Source organism: Dasypus novemcinctus, chromosome 17, assembly GCF_030445035.2.
Source record: "Dasypus novemcinctus isolate mDasNov1 chromosome 17, mDasNov1.1.hap2, whole genome shotgun sequence".
Lineage (NCBI taxonomy): Eukaryota > Metazoa > Chordata > Mammalia > Cingulata > Dasypodidae > Dasypus > Dasypus novemcinctus.
The window spans coordinates 32,084,673-32,097,357 of record NC_080689.1 but is presented as its reverse complement, the minus strand read 5'-3'; the positions used below and the strand labels follow the sequence as shown (position 1 = coordinate 32,097,357).

Genomic DNA, 12,685 nt, shown 5'->3' with positions numbered 1-12,685 from the left:
AAAGTTAAAAATGCACGTACTATTTGACCAAGCAGTTCCATTTGTTAGACTCTAAATACAGATATATTCACATGTGCAAAACAATATTATTCACTGTAGTATGTTTGTAATGTCCCTCAGTGGAGACTGGATAAATAAATTTTGGAATGTCCATCAAATGGAATACTGTGCAACTGTTTAAAAAAAAATGAAGGTTTTGGGGAATGTTCTCTGAGATATAAATGACAATTATGTGCAGAATAATGTGTATAGTATGTTGTCGTTTTAAAGAAAAGTGTGTGTGCACATATGAATAAAACATTAAAATATTTCTGGAAGGATACACAAGGAACTGATAAACACTGTACAACTTTTACTCTATTCCTTTTTGTACTTTTTCGATTTTGAACAATATGAATATAGTATCTTTTAAACAATAATTTAAATGGTCATTTGATAAAATTTAATGTTAATTTCTGATTTTCAAAATACCTTACAAAGAATAGAAGGATGCTTCTTTAATGTGTTAAAATCTAAGACCGACAACTAATATTGTGTATAATGAAAATAAAATAAGATGTGAAACAAATTGAGGATGGCTTGGGCAGGGTGCAGCTCTCTTGCGTGGTAGGGGAAGGTGTGTGGAAGTGGCTGAGGGCCATTTTGGGATCCTCGGCAGTTCTGGGAAATGCCATACACATCAGCTGGAGGGACTGGGGGAAGTTAAAGAGAAAACACTGAGTTTATACCACCCCACAGCTGGGAATACAGCCCATCCCCCACACTGGAGGGGAAATAGCCTTGGTAAAATCTGAGAGGGGAAAGGGCAGACTCCTTCCTGAAAAGAGGAAGGTTGTGGCGGATAGCTGAGTGGTTCTCTTCAGCAAACGTAACTACCATAGCTTGCTGGTTCAGGGGAGCTGGTGGGGATTGGGGGGTTCATCTCTGTGAAATGATTTTCTGGGAAGCACCATTTGTTGGCCAGCCAGGAAAAGAAAGGAAGAAAGAGACATTGAGCAACAGAGCAAAATCATGAACATAAACATATGTCTAGATATCAGGAAAAGAAAACCCATACCGAGAAACTGGAAGATATGGCCCAAAGGAGCAAACCAAGAATCTAGATGAGACTCAGAATTTAAGACAACTAATAAATGATGTTCACATAAACCTCCTTAATCAGTTTAAGGAGATGAAAGAAAACATGACTAAAGAGATACTCAGATGACACTGTGCGAGCAAAAAATTAACAGCTTATGAGAATGAAAAACATAGTGGGTACGATTAAAAATAGATTACAGGCATATAACTGCAGATTTGAAATGTGAGAAAAATGAATTTGAAGACAGAACATTGGAACTCCAAAAGATAGGAGGACAGAGAAAAGAATGTAAAAAATTGAATAGGGTTTCAGGGAATTGAATGATAACATGAAATGTATAAACATATGCAGTGTAGGTGTTCCAGAAGAAGAGAATGAAAAAGGGATAGAAAGAATATTTGAGGAAATACTGATTGAAAATTTTCCAATGCTTACGAATATCAGTATTCAAGAAGAAAAACATATCCCAAACAATAAATCCTAATATACCTACTCTGGGACATCTACTATTTAGATTGTCGAAAGCCAGAGATAAAGAGAGGATTTTGAGAGCAGCTAGAGAAAAACAATGTGTTACTTACAAGGGAGCCTCAATAAGGCTAAGTGCCAATCTCATCAGAAACCTTCAGGGTGAGAAGATAGTGGTACAATATATTTTTAAGGTACTGAAAGAAAAACTACCAACCAAAAATGAAAGAAAAACTACCAGCCAAAAATGAAAAACGGTACTTCAGAAATGAATGCGAGTTTAAGTCTTTATAGACAAACAAAAACAAAGAGTTATGTTATCAAGAGACCGAATCTACAAGAGATATTAAAGGGGGTGCTACACCCTGAAAGGAAAAGACAAGGGAGAGAGCTCTGGAGAAGGGTGTAGAAATGAACACAAGTAAGAGAAATCGAAAGGGTAAAAGCTAGATAGTAGTAAGATATGACAACAGAAAGCCAAGGGATAAAATAGATAAAGTGAGTAATGCCTTTGTAGTAGTGACACTGAATGCTAATGATTAAACTCCCCAATTAAAGGGCATAGACTGATAGAATGGATAAAAAAGCATGAGCCATCTATTTGTTGTCTACAAGACTTACCATAGATGAAAGAACATAATCAGGCAGAAAGTGAAAGGTTGGAAAAAGAAATTCCATGTTAATAGCAATTAAAAAAAGAGCAAGAATAGCTATACTAATATTGGATGAAATAGATTTTAAATGCAAAACTGTTATAAGAGAGGAAGAAGGTTACTATATATTAATTCACCAAGAAGAAATAATAATAAATACTTATGCACTTAATACATGAGACACACACTTGGTAAAACTGGAGGGAGAAATAGACATCTTGGGGAGTGGATGTAGCTCAGTGGTTGAGCCACTACTTCCCATGTACAAGGTCTTAGGTTCAATCCCCAGTACCTTCTAAAATAAAAGGGAAAAAATAGATGTCTCTACAGTCATAGTTGGAGACATCATTGCTCCACTGTCAGCATTAGATAAAACATCTAGACAGAGGATAAAAAAGGAAACTGAGAGATTGAATAATATGATAAATGAACTAGACCGAGTAGACATTTATAGGACATTACGCCCCCAAAAGCAGGACATATATTCTTCCCAGGTGCTCATGGAGCTTTCTCCAGGATAGTCCCTATGTTGTAACATACATCAGATCTCAATAAATTTAAAAACATTAAAATTATACAAAACACTTTCTGTTTGTAATGGAATAATGTTGGAACTCAATAAGAGATGGAAAAAGAGAAAATTCACAAATATATAGAGATTAAAACAACACACTGTTTAATAAGCAGTGGGTCAAAGAAGAAATTGTAAGAGTAACAGTAGATACATCAAGACAAATGAAAATGAGAACACAAAATACTAAAACTTATGGGATATGGAAAGCCAGTGCTGAGAAGGAAATTTATAGCCTTCAATGCTTTTATTTAAAAAGAAGAGCTAAAATCAGAGATCTAACTGCTAGGCTAATAAAGAAAAAAAGAAGATGCAAATAAATCCGTAATAAGAAGGGTGACATTACCGCTGACCCAGCAGAAATAAGAGACTACAAGGGGATAACTGTACTACAAAAACTTGTATGCCAACAAACTAGACAACATTGATGAAATGGACACATTTCTGGAAACACATTAACAAACCACACTGACCCTAGAAGAAATAGACCTCAGCAATCCAGTCGCAAGTGAAGAAATTGAGAAGTCATCAAAAAACCTCCCTAAAATGAAAAGTCTAGGACCAAATGGCTTCACAGGTGATTCTGCCAATCATTTAAAGAAGGTCTACTACCAATCTTGCTCAAACTCTTTCAAAAAGTTGAACAGGAAGGAACACTATTCATTCTATGAAGCTAATATCACCCTAATACCAAAGCCAAGTAAAGATATTATGAAAAAAGAAAATTACAGACCAATTTCTTTTTTGAGTATAGATGCAAAAATCCTCAACAAAATATTTGCTAATCAAATTTTAAAATCATTAAAAAATGATATATCATGATAAAATGGCCTTGTAACAGGTATGCAAGGGTTGTTCAACATAAGAAAATCAGTGTAATACACCACTTTAATACACCGAAGAAGAAAAATCATTTCAATTGATGCAGAAAAGGCATTTGACCAGTACAACACCCTTTCTTGATAAAAACACTATGAAAGATAGGAATAGAAGGAAACTTTCTCATGATAAAGTGCATATATGAAAACTCACAGCTTGCATACTCAATGGAGAAAGACTGAAAATTTTCCCATTGAGATTGGGAATAAGACAAGGATGCTCACAGTCACCACTGTTATTCAGAAAAAAAAGGGAAATGAAACCTAATGGAGTTGTACTGAACATTGATCTTGACTAAAATGACTGTATTAGTCAGCCAAAGGGGTGCTGATGCAAAGTACCAGAAATCTGTTGGCTTTTATAAAGGGTATTTATTTGGGGTAAAAGTTTACAGTTACAAGGCCCCAAAGAGTCCAACACAAAGTACCATAAGAGGTACTTCCTCACCAAATATCTTTTGCCACGTGTTGAAGCCAGATGGCTGCTGATATCTGGGAGGGTTCAGCCTTCCTCTTTCCTCTTAGCTCTCTGGGCACAGCTTCTGCTCTCAGCTGGAGGCTGGAGGGCCTTTTTCTTTATGGGCCTGCTCCGCTGCTTAGCTCTCTGGTCTCCAGCTGCAAACTCTCAGGCAAATGGCTCATCTCTCTTCCCAGGACCTCTGCGGTGTCTTTGGAGCTGTCTCTCTTCCTCTGTATCTTCTCCATGTATCTACTTCTGTGTGTCTCCTTGGATCAGTGTCCATTTATATAGCCCATGAAGTGGGTGGGGACCCAAACTGAGTTACACTCAAATCAAAGCCCTAATCTTAACATAATTTAATCAAAGGCATCTCAGCTGAATCTAATACAGTCAACGGGTATCACGCCCAGAGGAACAGACCAGGTCACAAACATCATCTCTGTTTTTGGAATTCATAAATAATCTCAGACCACCACAGTGCCTATAAAATCTATATTAAAAGCCACAGTAGATGTTGGTTTTGAGCAGTTTCCACAGCTTTTCCAACTAACCAGGTTGATTCCCTTCACAAGGTTATAGCAGCCTTGAAGCAGTAACCAACCATAATTATAGAATTCAGTTTGATATGATGATGTTTTAAAGAGAAGTTTTAGACACTGTATTGTAACCTTGTTGAATAATCATGCTGCAGATGCTGAATTCCACATAGTTCCCTGTAAGGCCCTGTATAAAGTCTTATAATGAATTAGAGGTTGCACTCTCAAGACAGACCACCTAAGTTGCTGGCCTGTGGTCATTTATTAACCTGTGGCATTGGACAAGAGAAAGAGTCAGTTTTCCCCATCTATAGGGTAGTGATGAAAATAGTACCTACTTCAAAGCTGTTGTGTGGCATATCTGAGCCTCTCTGTATGCAGAGTGTTTAGCACAGGGCCTGGAACATAGTAACTATTCTACATGTTTGCTAAAATAAAAACAAGTATTAATCTTATAGAAAAGGTTTGTCTCTGCTTCCTAGAGTCTTATAATCTGACCTTAGTTACCCACCATAGGCCTATGTGGTCACAGGCAGTTGAAATAAAAGCATGAAATTTAATTAATGAAAATTTAGTTAATTATGTTAGCACTTGAGATTAATATGCTGACTCTATCCTGAGTGGAGAGATTAAGTGGGTAATCTTAATTGGTGTTAGCTCTAGGCAAGCTGGATATAGAGAAGGATAACAAAGTACATTGGGCAGGTAATTAACAGTGGCAGACTAGAAGTGGTGTTCAGCAACTGGAAATGGAGTGGTTCCTTTAAAACAAAGGCTTTGAGTAGCCTAGGTAGTAAACAAGCACAATTCCCAACACAGTCCTGCAATCACAGTCCATCTAGCTCAGTGTGTCTGTATTGTGGTGAGGACTATTGGATATAGAAAAGTCTTTCAGTCACTTTTAAATATAAAGATATTGTTAGCCTTTTCTAACAGGAAGAGGGGAGTATTGTCTCTTTTAAGTCAGAGACCTCTTAATAACTGAATAGGCAGTAACTTCTAACTGCACGGTAATTACTGTTTTATATGCTTGGTTTACTCTGTTCTGACTGGATTTCTATATATTAATGGATGGGTCTAAGTCTTAAGCTAGATGGGAGAAGTGGTAAAGTGATACCTTCACCCATCATTAAATTTAGGTGTAAGTGATACTATAGTTGTGATTAAATATATGTTTAAATGCTTTTCTAAAAATTTTATTTAAATTTCATTTGTAGGTACTGTGTATGATATAAGCCACTACAATGCTTTACTTAAAGTCTATCTTCAGAATGAATATAAATTCTCACCAACTGACTTCTTGGCAAAAATGGAGGAAGCAAATATTCAACCAAATCGAGTAGGTGATTGCAATTGCGAATGTTTATTGCTCCATCCACTTTTTTTTACCCCAGGAAAAAAAATTAACTGTCCCATTTCATTTACAGGTGACATACCAGAGGTTGATTGCCGCTTACTGTAATATGGGAGATATTGAAGGTGCCAGGTATGGATCTCTATAAGTGAGGCTTTAAGCAGACAAATTTAACTTCTTTAGTAAAGGAAGTTATTTCAGAAGGATTTTAATCTAGCAAATTTTTTAATATAACAGATAAAATGTAAAATTTTTGTGTAAAGGGAAAATAAACTCATAATTAATATTTTATTTAAAATTTTGATTTATTGAAGCAGAGCTTTAAAATTGATGAGGGGAAGCTGACTTGGCTCAATGAATAGAGCATCTGCCTACCACCTGGGAGGTCCAGGGTTCAAACCCAGGGCCTCCCAACATGTGTGATGAGCTGGCCCATGCACAGTGCTGATGTGAACAAGGAGTATCATGCCACGCAGTGGTGTCCCCTGCGTAGGGGAGCCCCACATGCAAGGAGTGCACCCTGTAAGGAGAGCCACCCAGCATGAAAAAAGCACAGCCTCCCCAGGAGTGGCACCGCACACATGGAGAGCTGACGCAGCAGGATGACACAACAAAAAGAGACACAGATTCCCCGTGCCACTGACTAGAATACAAGCAGACACAGAAGAACACATAGCGAATGGACACAGAAAGCAGACAGCTGCAGGGGAGGGGGAATTGGTGAGGCATAAAGCTGGCTTTACCTTTTATTTATTATTTTTTAAAGGAAACATTCTTAGTCATTTAAACCATTCATTTAAAAAACTGGAAATATTCTCTTTACCCCACTGGTTCATATAAAATCAGTTGCATTGTTTTTCTGCTTATGTAAAATTTATTACTATTACTTTTAGATGGAGGATTTGGGACATAAAGGATAAATTGAAATGTACAGTCTTTTTTTTAAGGAGGTACGGGGTCTTGAATCTGAGACCACTGAGCTACACCCACTCCCCCTACAGTCTTGTCTTTTTTTTAAAGATTTATTTTATTTATTCCCCCTCACCTTACCACTTGCTTGCTGTCTGCTCTCTGTGTCCATTCACTGCACCTTCTTCTGTGTCTGCTTATCTCCCTTTGTTGCATTATCTTACTATGTCAGCTCTCCATAGGCACGGGCCAGCTTGCCTTCACAAAGAGGCCCTGGGATGCGTACCTAGAGCCTCCCATATGGTAGACGGGAGCCCAAACAATTGAGCTACATCCGCTTCCCCACAGTCTTGTTTTTAACAAATAAATTTTATTAAACTTTATACTTTTATTTTTTAGGAGGTACCAGGGATTGAACCCAGAACCTCATACATGCAAGGCAGGCGCTCAACCGCTGAGCTACATCCACTCTGCAAATTTTATGCTTTGTAAAGGTTAATGGCAGTAAAGAACAATCAGATATTTAGAAATTCCCTAGTATTTTTAGTGAGTACTTCAAGACTTGATATTTCAGGGAATGGGATTTGGTATGAAGGAGACTTAGTTTTTATTTTGAAGTTTTTAATTTAAAACAGATATGTGTTGCTATTCTATTTTGAAAACAAAATTAATATATTGTAATTCAAGGCCTAATTTTATGCATGTTGTAAAAGGTAGTTTTGATATATATTTCCAAAGAGTATCTTCGTTTCTCTTTTATTGCAGCAAGATTCTTGGATTTATGAAAAACAAGGATCTTCCAATCACAGAGGCTGTGTTCAGTGCCCTTGTTACAGGGCATGCAAGAGCTGGGTAATGTTCAAAATGAGGTTTTGGTTCTTTCATGAGGTTTAAATTATGGAAAATTGTTAGTGGAAAATTCTTAAACTGTGTTTATCTACCATCTCCAAAAAAGTGTGTAAAGTAGAGCACATTAGTTTTTTATAATTTTCCCTTAAATTTGTCTATCAGAAAACTTTAATTTGAAATTATTTGGTTTTAAAAATAGGACCTGATCCTAAGTAACTTTGTAAAATTTATTGACTGCTCTTCTGCTGCCCTGGAAAATATTATTTTTGAAGACTAATTCACTAAATGTTAATTCTTCCCTAAAGAGTTAATTTGAGCAATGACTTGATATACTTAGCATAAGGGGGTACATTTAATATTGCTGTAATTCTTAAACTATTTGGTTTGTTTTTTTTTTAATTACCTGTGAAAACTTAAGATGTTTTTCATCTTTATTATTTCAGGGCCATATAACCAGTTTTATATTTATTTGTCCTTTTTTAACATTATCGTGACTCCATTTAGTACTTGAGAACTTTTAATTTTAGTAAACATGTTGTACATTTTAGATTGAATAATGATATTACACTTAGCCTTATCATAGTAGTCTGTTTTGTTCTCATTGAATTAACAGAGATATGGAGAATGCAGAAAATATTCTCACAGTGATGAAAGAGGCCAGAATTGAACCTGGTCCAGACACGTACCTAGCATTATTGAATGCATATGCAGAGAAGGGCGACATTGACCATGTTAAGCAGGTATGGCTTCTGTCATATAAATAAACCTATACTTTAATCATAATTTGTATAAATTAGTGTTTTGTGTTTTGCATGATTCGGAAAAATGTAGTTTATACCTCTTTTTAAAGATGTTTTATGTGGATAGTAGTCAGGGAGAATTATTATAATTTGGTACGTTGGTATTATAGCAGTTATTGTTGAAATACAGTTTTTTTCTGTTTATGAAAGAAATCCTAAACCTTTAAATGGTATTTGTTCTTAATTGTTTGAATCTTGCTATTTTAACTTATTTAGGTTTAATACTTAAAATAAAAAACCCTGGTTTCTGACTTGTTCTAATTAATGAAACTCTCTCTAGACTCTGGAGAAGGTTGAGAAGTCTGATCTTTACCTTACGGACCGTGATTTGTTACAAATTATTATCAGCTTCAGTAAAGCTGGGTATCCTCAGTATACATCAGATATTTTGGAAAAAGTTACATATCAAAGAAGATATTTTCCAGGTAGTGTTTTTTTAAAAAATTTTTCATGATTTTTATAAAAATCTCACCTTACAAGATGGAAAGGACATTGTCTAACAGTAGGGAATTGTGGATTGTAAATGAATAAAGGACTCTTAAACAACAGCTTAATAAGCTAAAAAAAAAAAACTTGAGTCAGTGAATACATGGGAGTGTTTTGATTCCAAAGTGTTGAAGTGTTTTTTATTATTTTTAATATATACCTAAGACAAGACAGGCATCCTGTTGGTGTTTGCAGTTCATAATTTTGTCTTTGGTATTGGTTGTAGTATAAAAGTACTGTTCAATTCAGTAACAAAAGATGTCTTGGTTTTCTTCCTAGATTTAATGAACCTCATTTTGCTTTTAATCACTGAAAAGTTGGAAGATACAGCATTCCAAATTTTATTAGCATATCCTGTATCAAGGGAAGACAATTTGAGGAACTTTGGCAGTTTCTTTTTGCGACATTGTGTGACTATGAATACGGTATTCTGTCTATTTTTACTTTGTAGATGGTGTAATCAGCATTGAAATAGGATTCTTTAAAATATAACAATCTTAGAGATTAGCCCATTTATAAACATTGTAAAACCTCATTTTTATGTTTTAAGATTATTGAGTAGAAAAAGGATTAGAGGTTCATGTTTTTCATCTTAAGTGGTAGAATATTGGCAGGTCTAGCTGATGTGGTGATTTTTTTCTTTTCCCTAGCCTGCAGAGAAGCTGAAAGACTACTGTAAGAAGTTAAAGGAAGCCCAGATGCATACAACTCCTTTGCAGTTCACGCTGTGTTGTGCTTTACAAAACAATAAAACAGGTACTATATTCTTATCATTAAAACTAACACTGACAGTTTTGCTGAGGTAGCTTTGTAATATTTTATGGCATCTCTTTCAGATTTGGCAAAAGCGCTAATGAAGGCTTTGAAGGAAGAAGGTTTTCCTGTCAGAACTCACTATTTCTGGCCATTGCTAGTTGGACATCAGAAGGAGAAAAATGTTCAAGGTTAGATTTTGTCTTTTACAAATTTAACATGTCTCAGAAATCCAGTGTCGCAGTGTGAACACACGTCTAATTCAATTGTTAGGGAAAACATACTTATTCCCAAGTATAAGATCTGAGAAAACGAAATTGTTTTAAATTTCCATAAAGTATTTCTAAAGCATTTTAAAAATCAAAACTTGATAGAATTCTTTCATCTTAATTTTATTTCTTAATTCATCTTTGATCTTGATATTTAAACTTTGTAAGCGTAGATTTTAAATAGTACATTATTTTTAAATTTTTAAAAAACTTAAAAACATACTGTTTTGGTTCTTTAAGGAAGATTTAAAGAGAAATACTTGTAGTTCATCAAAACAAAAGGAGTGGCCATTTTCTTTATGGACCACTATTTCTTAATTTAGTGGTGTTATAGTAATAGGAAAGGCAGGAAAACTTTTACTGCAAAATGAGTACTCATGACCTGACAGCCTGCTGATTGAAGGACAGAAATGTTCAATCTTTCAGGTTCTTAAGTAGATTTAAGCATTTAGCATACTTTTCCCTGGTCACATGGGATGTCTATAGGATATGAATAAGAATTGAACAAATATTAAATTTTAGAGTACAGTATCTAATTCTTTGGTTTGCATTATTGGTAATTCAGAAAGAGTAGTCTCATAAAAAGATGCTTTTAACAGAAGTACTTCCCCCTTGGGGAAACAAAAAAGGGTCTTTTTCATTTTATCTCGCCGTATAATGTGCTTTAGAATGAGATGCAGAGTTGTTAGTGTGACATTGCGTGACAAACAAAATGCACAAACAACAAAAAAAGTGCTTTTAGCAGACTTTCATATTGCAATTTTATTTTAAATATATGGTCGTCTTCTGGCTTAAAGGAAATACTGAAACAAGTATTCCCTAATTGTTTCTGGCTATAAAAGTCTCTAAATCCTTTTTAGAAAAATCTTTGTGAAAACAATATGCTATTGGATTAACTCTTTACTTATCCTCCAATTCTGAATGCTCCAAGAGGTTACCTCTAACACAATATTCTTGAACCTCAGAAAGTTTACATCATTTGGTCAAAATCTTTGGGCATATTAATATTGTCCATTTTTACACAGGATAGGAAAATACTTTTGGTACCCTTGTTGGAATGTTTGTTCATCAGGAAAATTTGCTTTCCTCAACCATCTCACAGTACATAGACTTGAATTCGTTGTTACATTTTCACTCTTAAGGTAAACATGAAAGAAGTCAGGTAATTTCTTTGTATAGTTGTAGCTTGAAAATGGGCTAAATCTTGAAACCATCTTTTCTTAGAGTCTTTGAATTTAGATCTCAATGGTGCCTTGTTGAAACCCCACATTTTATTAATGAAGGAGCTAAGAACCCCAGAGAGATTCAGTTAGATGACCTGTGGCTACACATCTGTCAGTGGTGCTGGCATTAGAACTGAGGTTCTGCCTCTTATTTCAAATACTCTTTATACCCTATCACCTCCATATTAGACTTTTGTCAATATTATGCTGTATCTATATTATAAAAATTATAGCTAGGTACTAGCTATAATTAGGTACTAATATTTACAGTAAGGACATTTAAAACAGAGGAACCAAGTTTTAAAGCGAATTTTACCTGGAAAAACACAAAAGCTTATGCTTTTCTGAGAAATGTAACTTGAGTGCAAGAGGTTGTCAATTAAAACATGGCTCTTAAAAACTAGGTTCTTCTTTGCAGAAAGTCCTGAAAGATAGTAAAGTTTTCTGTAGGGGATACCGCTAGCAAAAAAAAGACTTTTAGAGGAACTTTTAATGTGAAAATAATGAAGCTAAAGACATGAGTTTTAAAAAGGAAATATTTGTCCTTTCATTATGTTAGACTGCATAACAAATCAGGTGATACCTGAATAGTTTTCCAGAACTAACTACATCTGATAGAAAGAAATCAGTTTATACTATTTGAAGCTAATTGTAGCTTTGGAAAACATGACCTTTAAGAGGTAACTAAAAGATTTTTTGTGTATGTCAGGGAAGGGAAGGAACAATTTACTAAATTTTTTAATTAGTTTTAAATATGAGACAGTAATTCATAGAATCAAGTTGTGCTTTATTCCTTTTTTATTCTTATGTTGTAAAATATGAAGAAAGCAGAAGTTAGTAACAATTTAGGGATTTTTTTTTACATACATGCTTACTTTAAAGCACTTGGAAAAATTTTTATTGATGCATATTCATAAAGCATACACCCCATTAAAAGTATACAGTGAGTGGTATTGACTAATCAGAGTTTTGCATTCATCACTGCATTCAATATTAGAGGGTTTTCAATACTCCAGTAACAATAATAATTTAAAAAAACCAGACAAACAAAAAAAACTGCTCCTTAATAATCACCTCTCAATCTGTCTTTCCCTGCCTTACATAGCTGCTTTTCTGTTTCCATCTCTCTTAATTTATTCGTATTTATATTTTGTATAGATGGAGTTAAACCGTATGTGGTACATTCTGTGTAGTTTTTTTTTTCACTTAGTATGTGCTAAGTTAAAGCACTTTTTGAAACAGGTTTTGTCTTTGACACATCCACCTTAAATCCCTTCCTCGTGTCCCTTCCCTTTGCAGCATTTAATCTTGTCAAGATTTATTGTTATGGTCACCATTGCTTTTAATAGCTACTTTGTTTTATGATCTCTGCTCAGTTTGGATGGTAGAAACCTA

At 34.8% G+C, this 12,685-nt stretch overlaps 1 protein-coding gene across 2 annotated transcripts in view; it reads left to right on the top strand.

Annotated features, from left to right (window-relative positions):
* LRPPRC (leucine rich pentatricopeptide repeat containing) overlaps positions 1 to 12,685 on the top strand; it is a 100,811-nt gene that overhangs the window by 12,723 nt on the left and 75,403 nt on the right. For both annotated transcript variants that reach the window (XM_071208794.1, XM_012524195.3), the window contains exons 4-11: positions 5,865 to 5,986; positions 6,075 to 6,133; positions 7,676 to 7,762; positions 8,373 to 8,499; positions 8,840 to 8,984; positions 9,325 to 9,470; positions 9,696 to 9,801; positions 9,882 to 9,989. In XM_071208794.1, the coding sequence (XP_071064895.1) occupies positions 5,865 to 5,986; positions 6,075 to 6,133; positions 7,676 to 7,762; positions 8,373 to 8,499; positions 8,840 to 8,984; positions 9,325 to 9,470; positions 9,696 to 9,801; positions 9,882 to 9,989 (900 nt within the window). The remainder of the gene's footprint in view (positions 1 to 5,864; positions 5,987 to 6,074; positions 6,134 to 7,675; positions 7,763 to 8,372; positions 8,500 to 8,839; positions 8,985 to 9,324; positions 9,471 to 9,695; positions 9,802 to 9,881; positions 9,990 to 12,685) is intronic.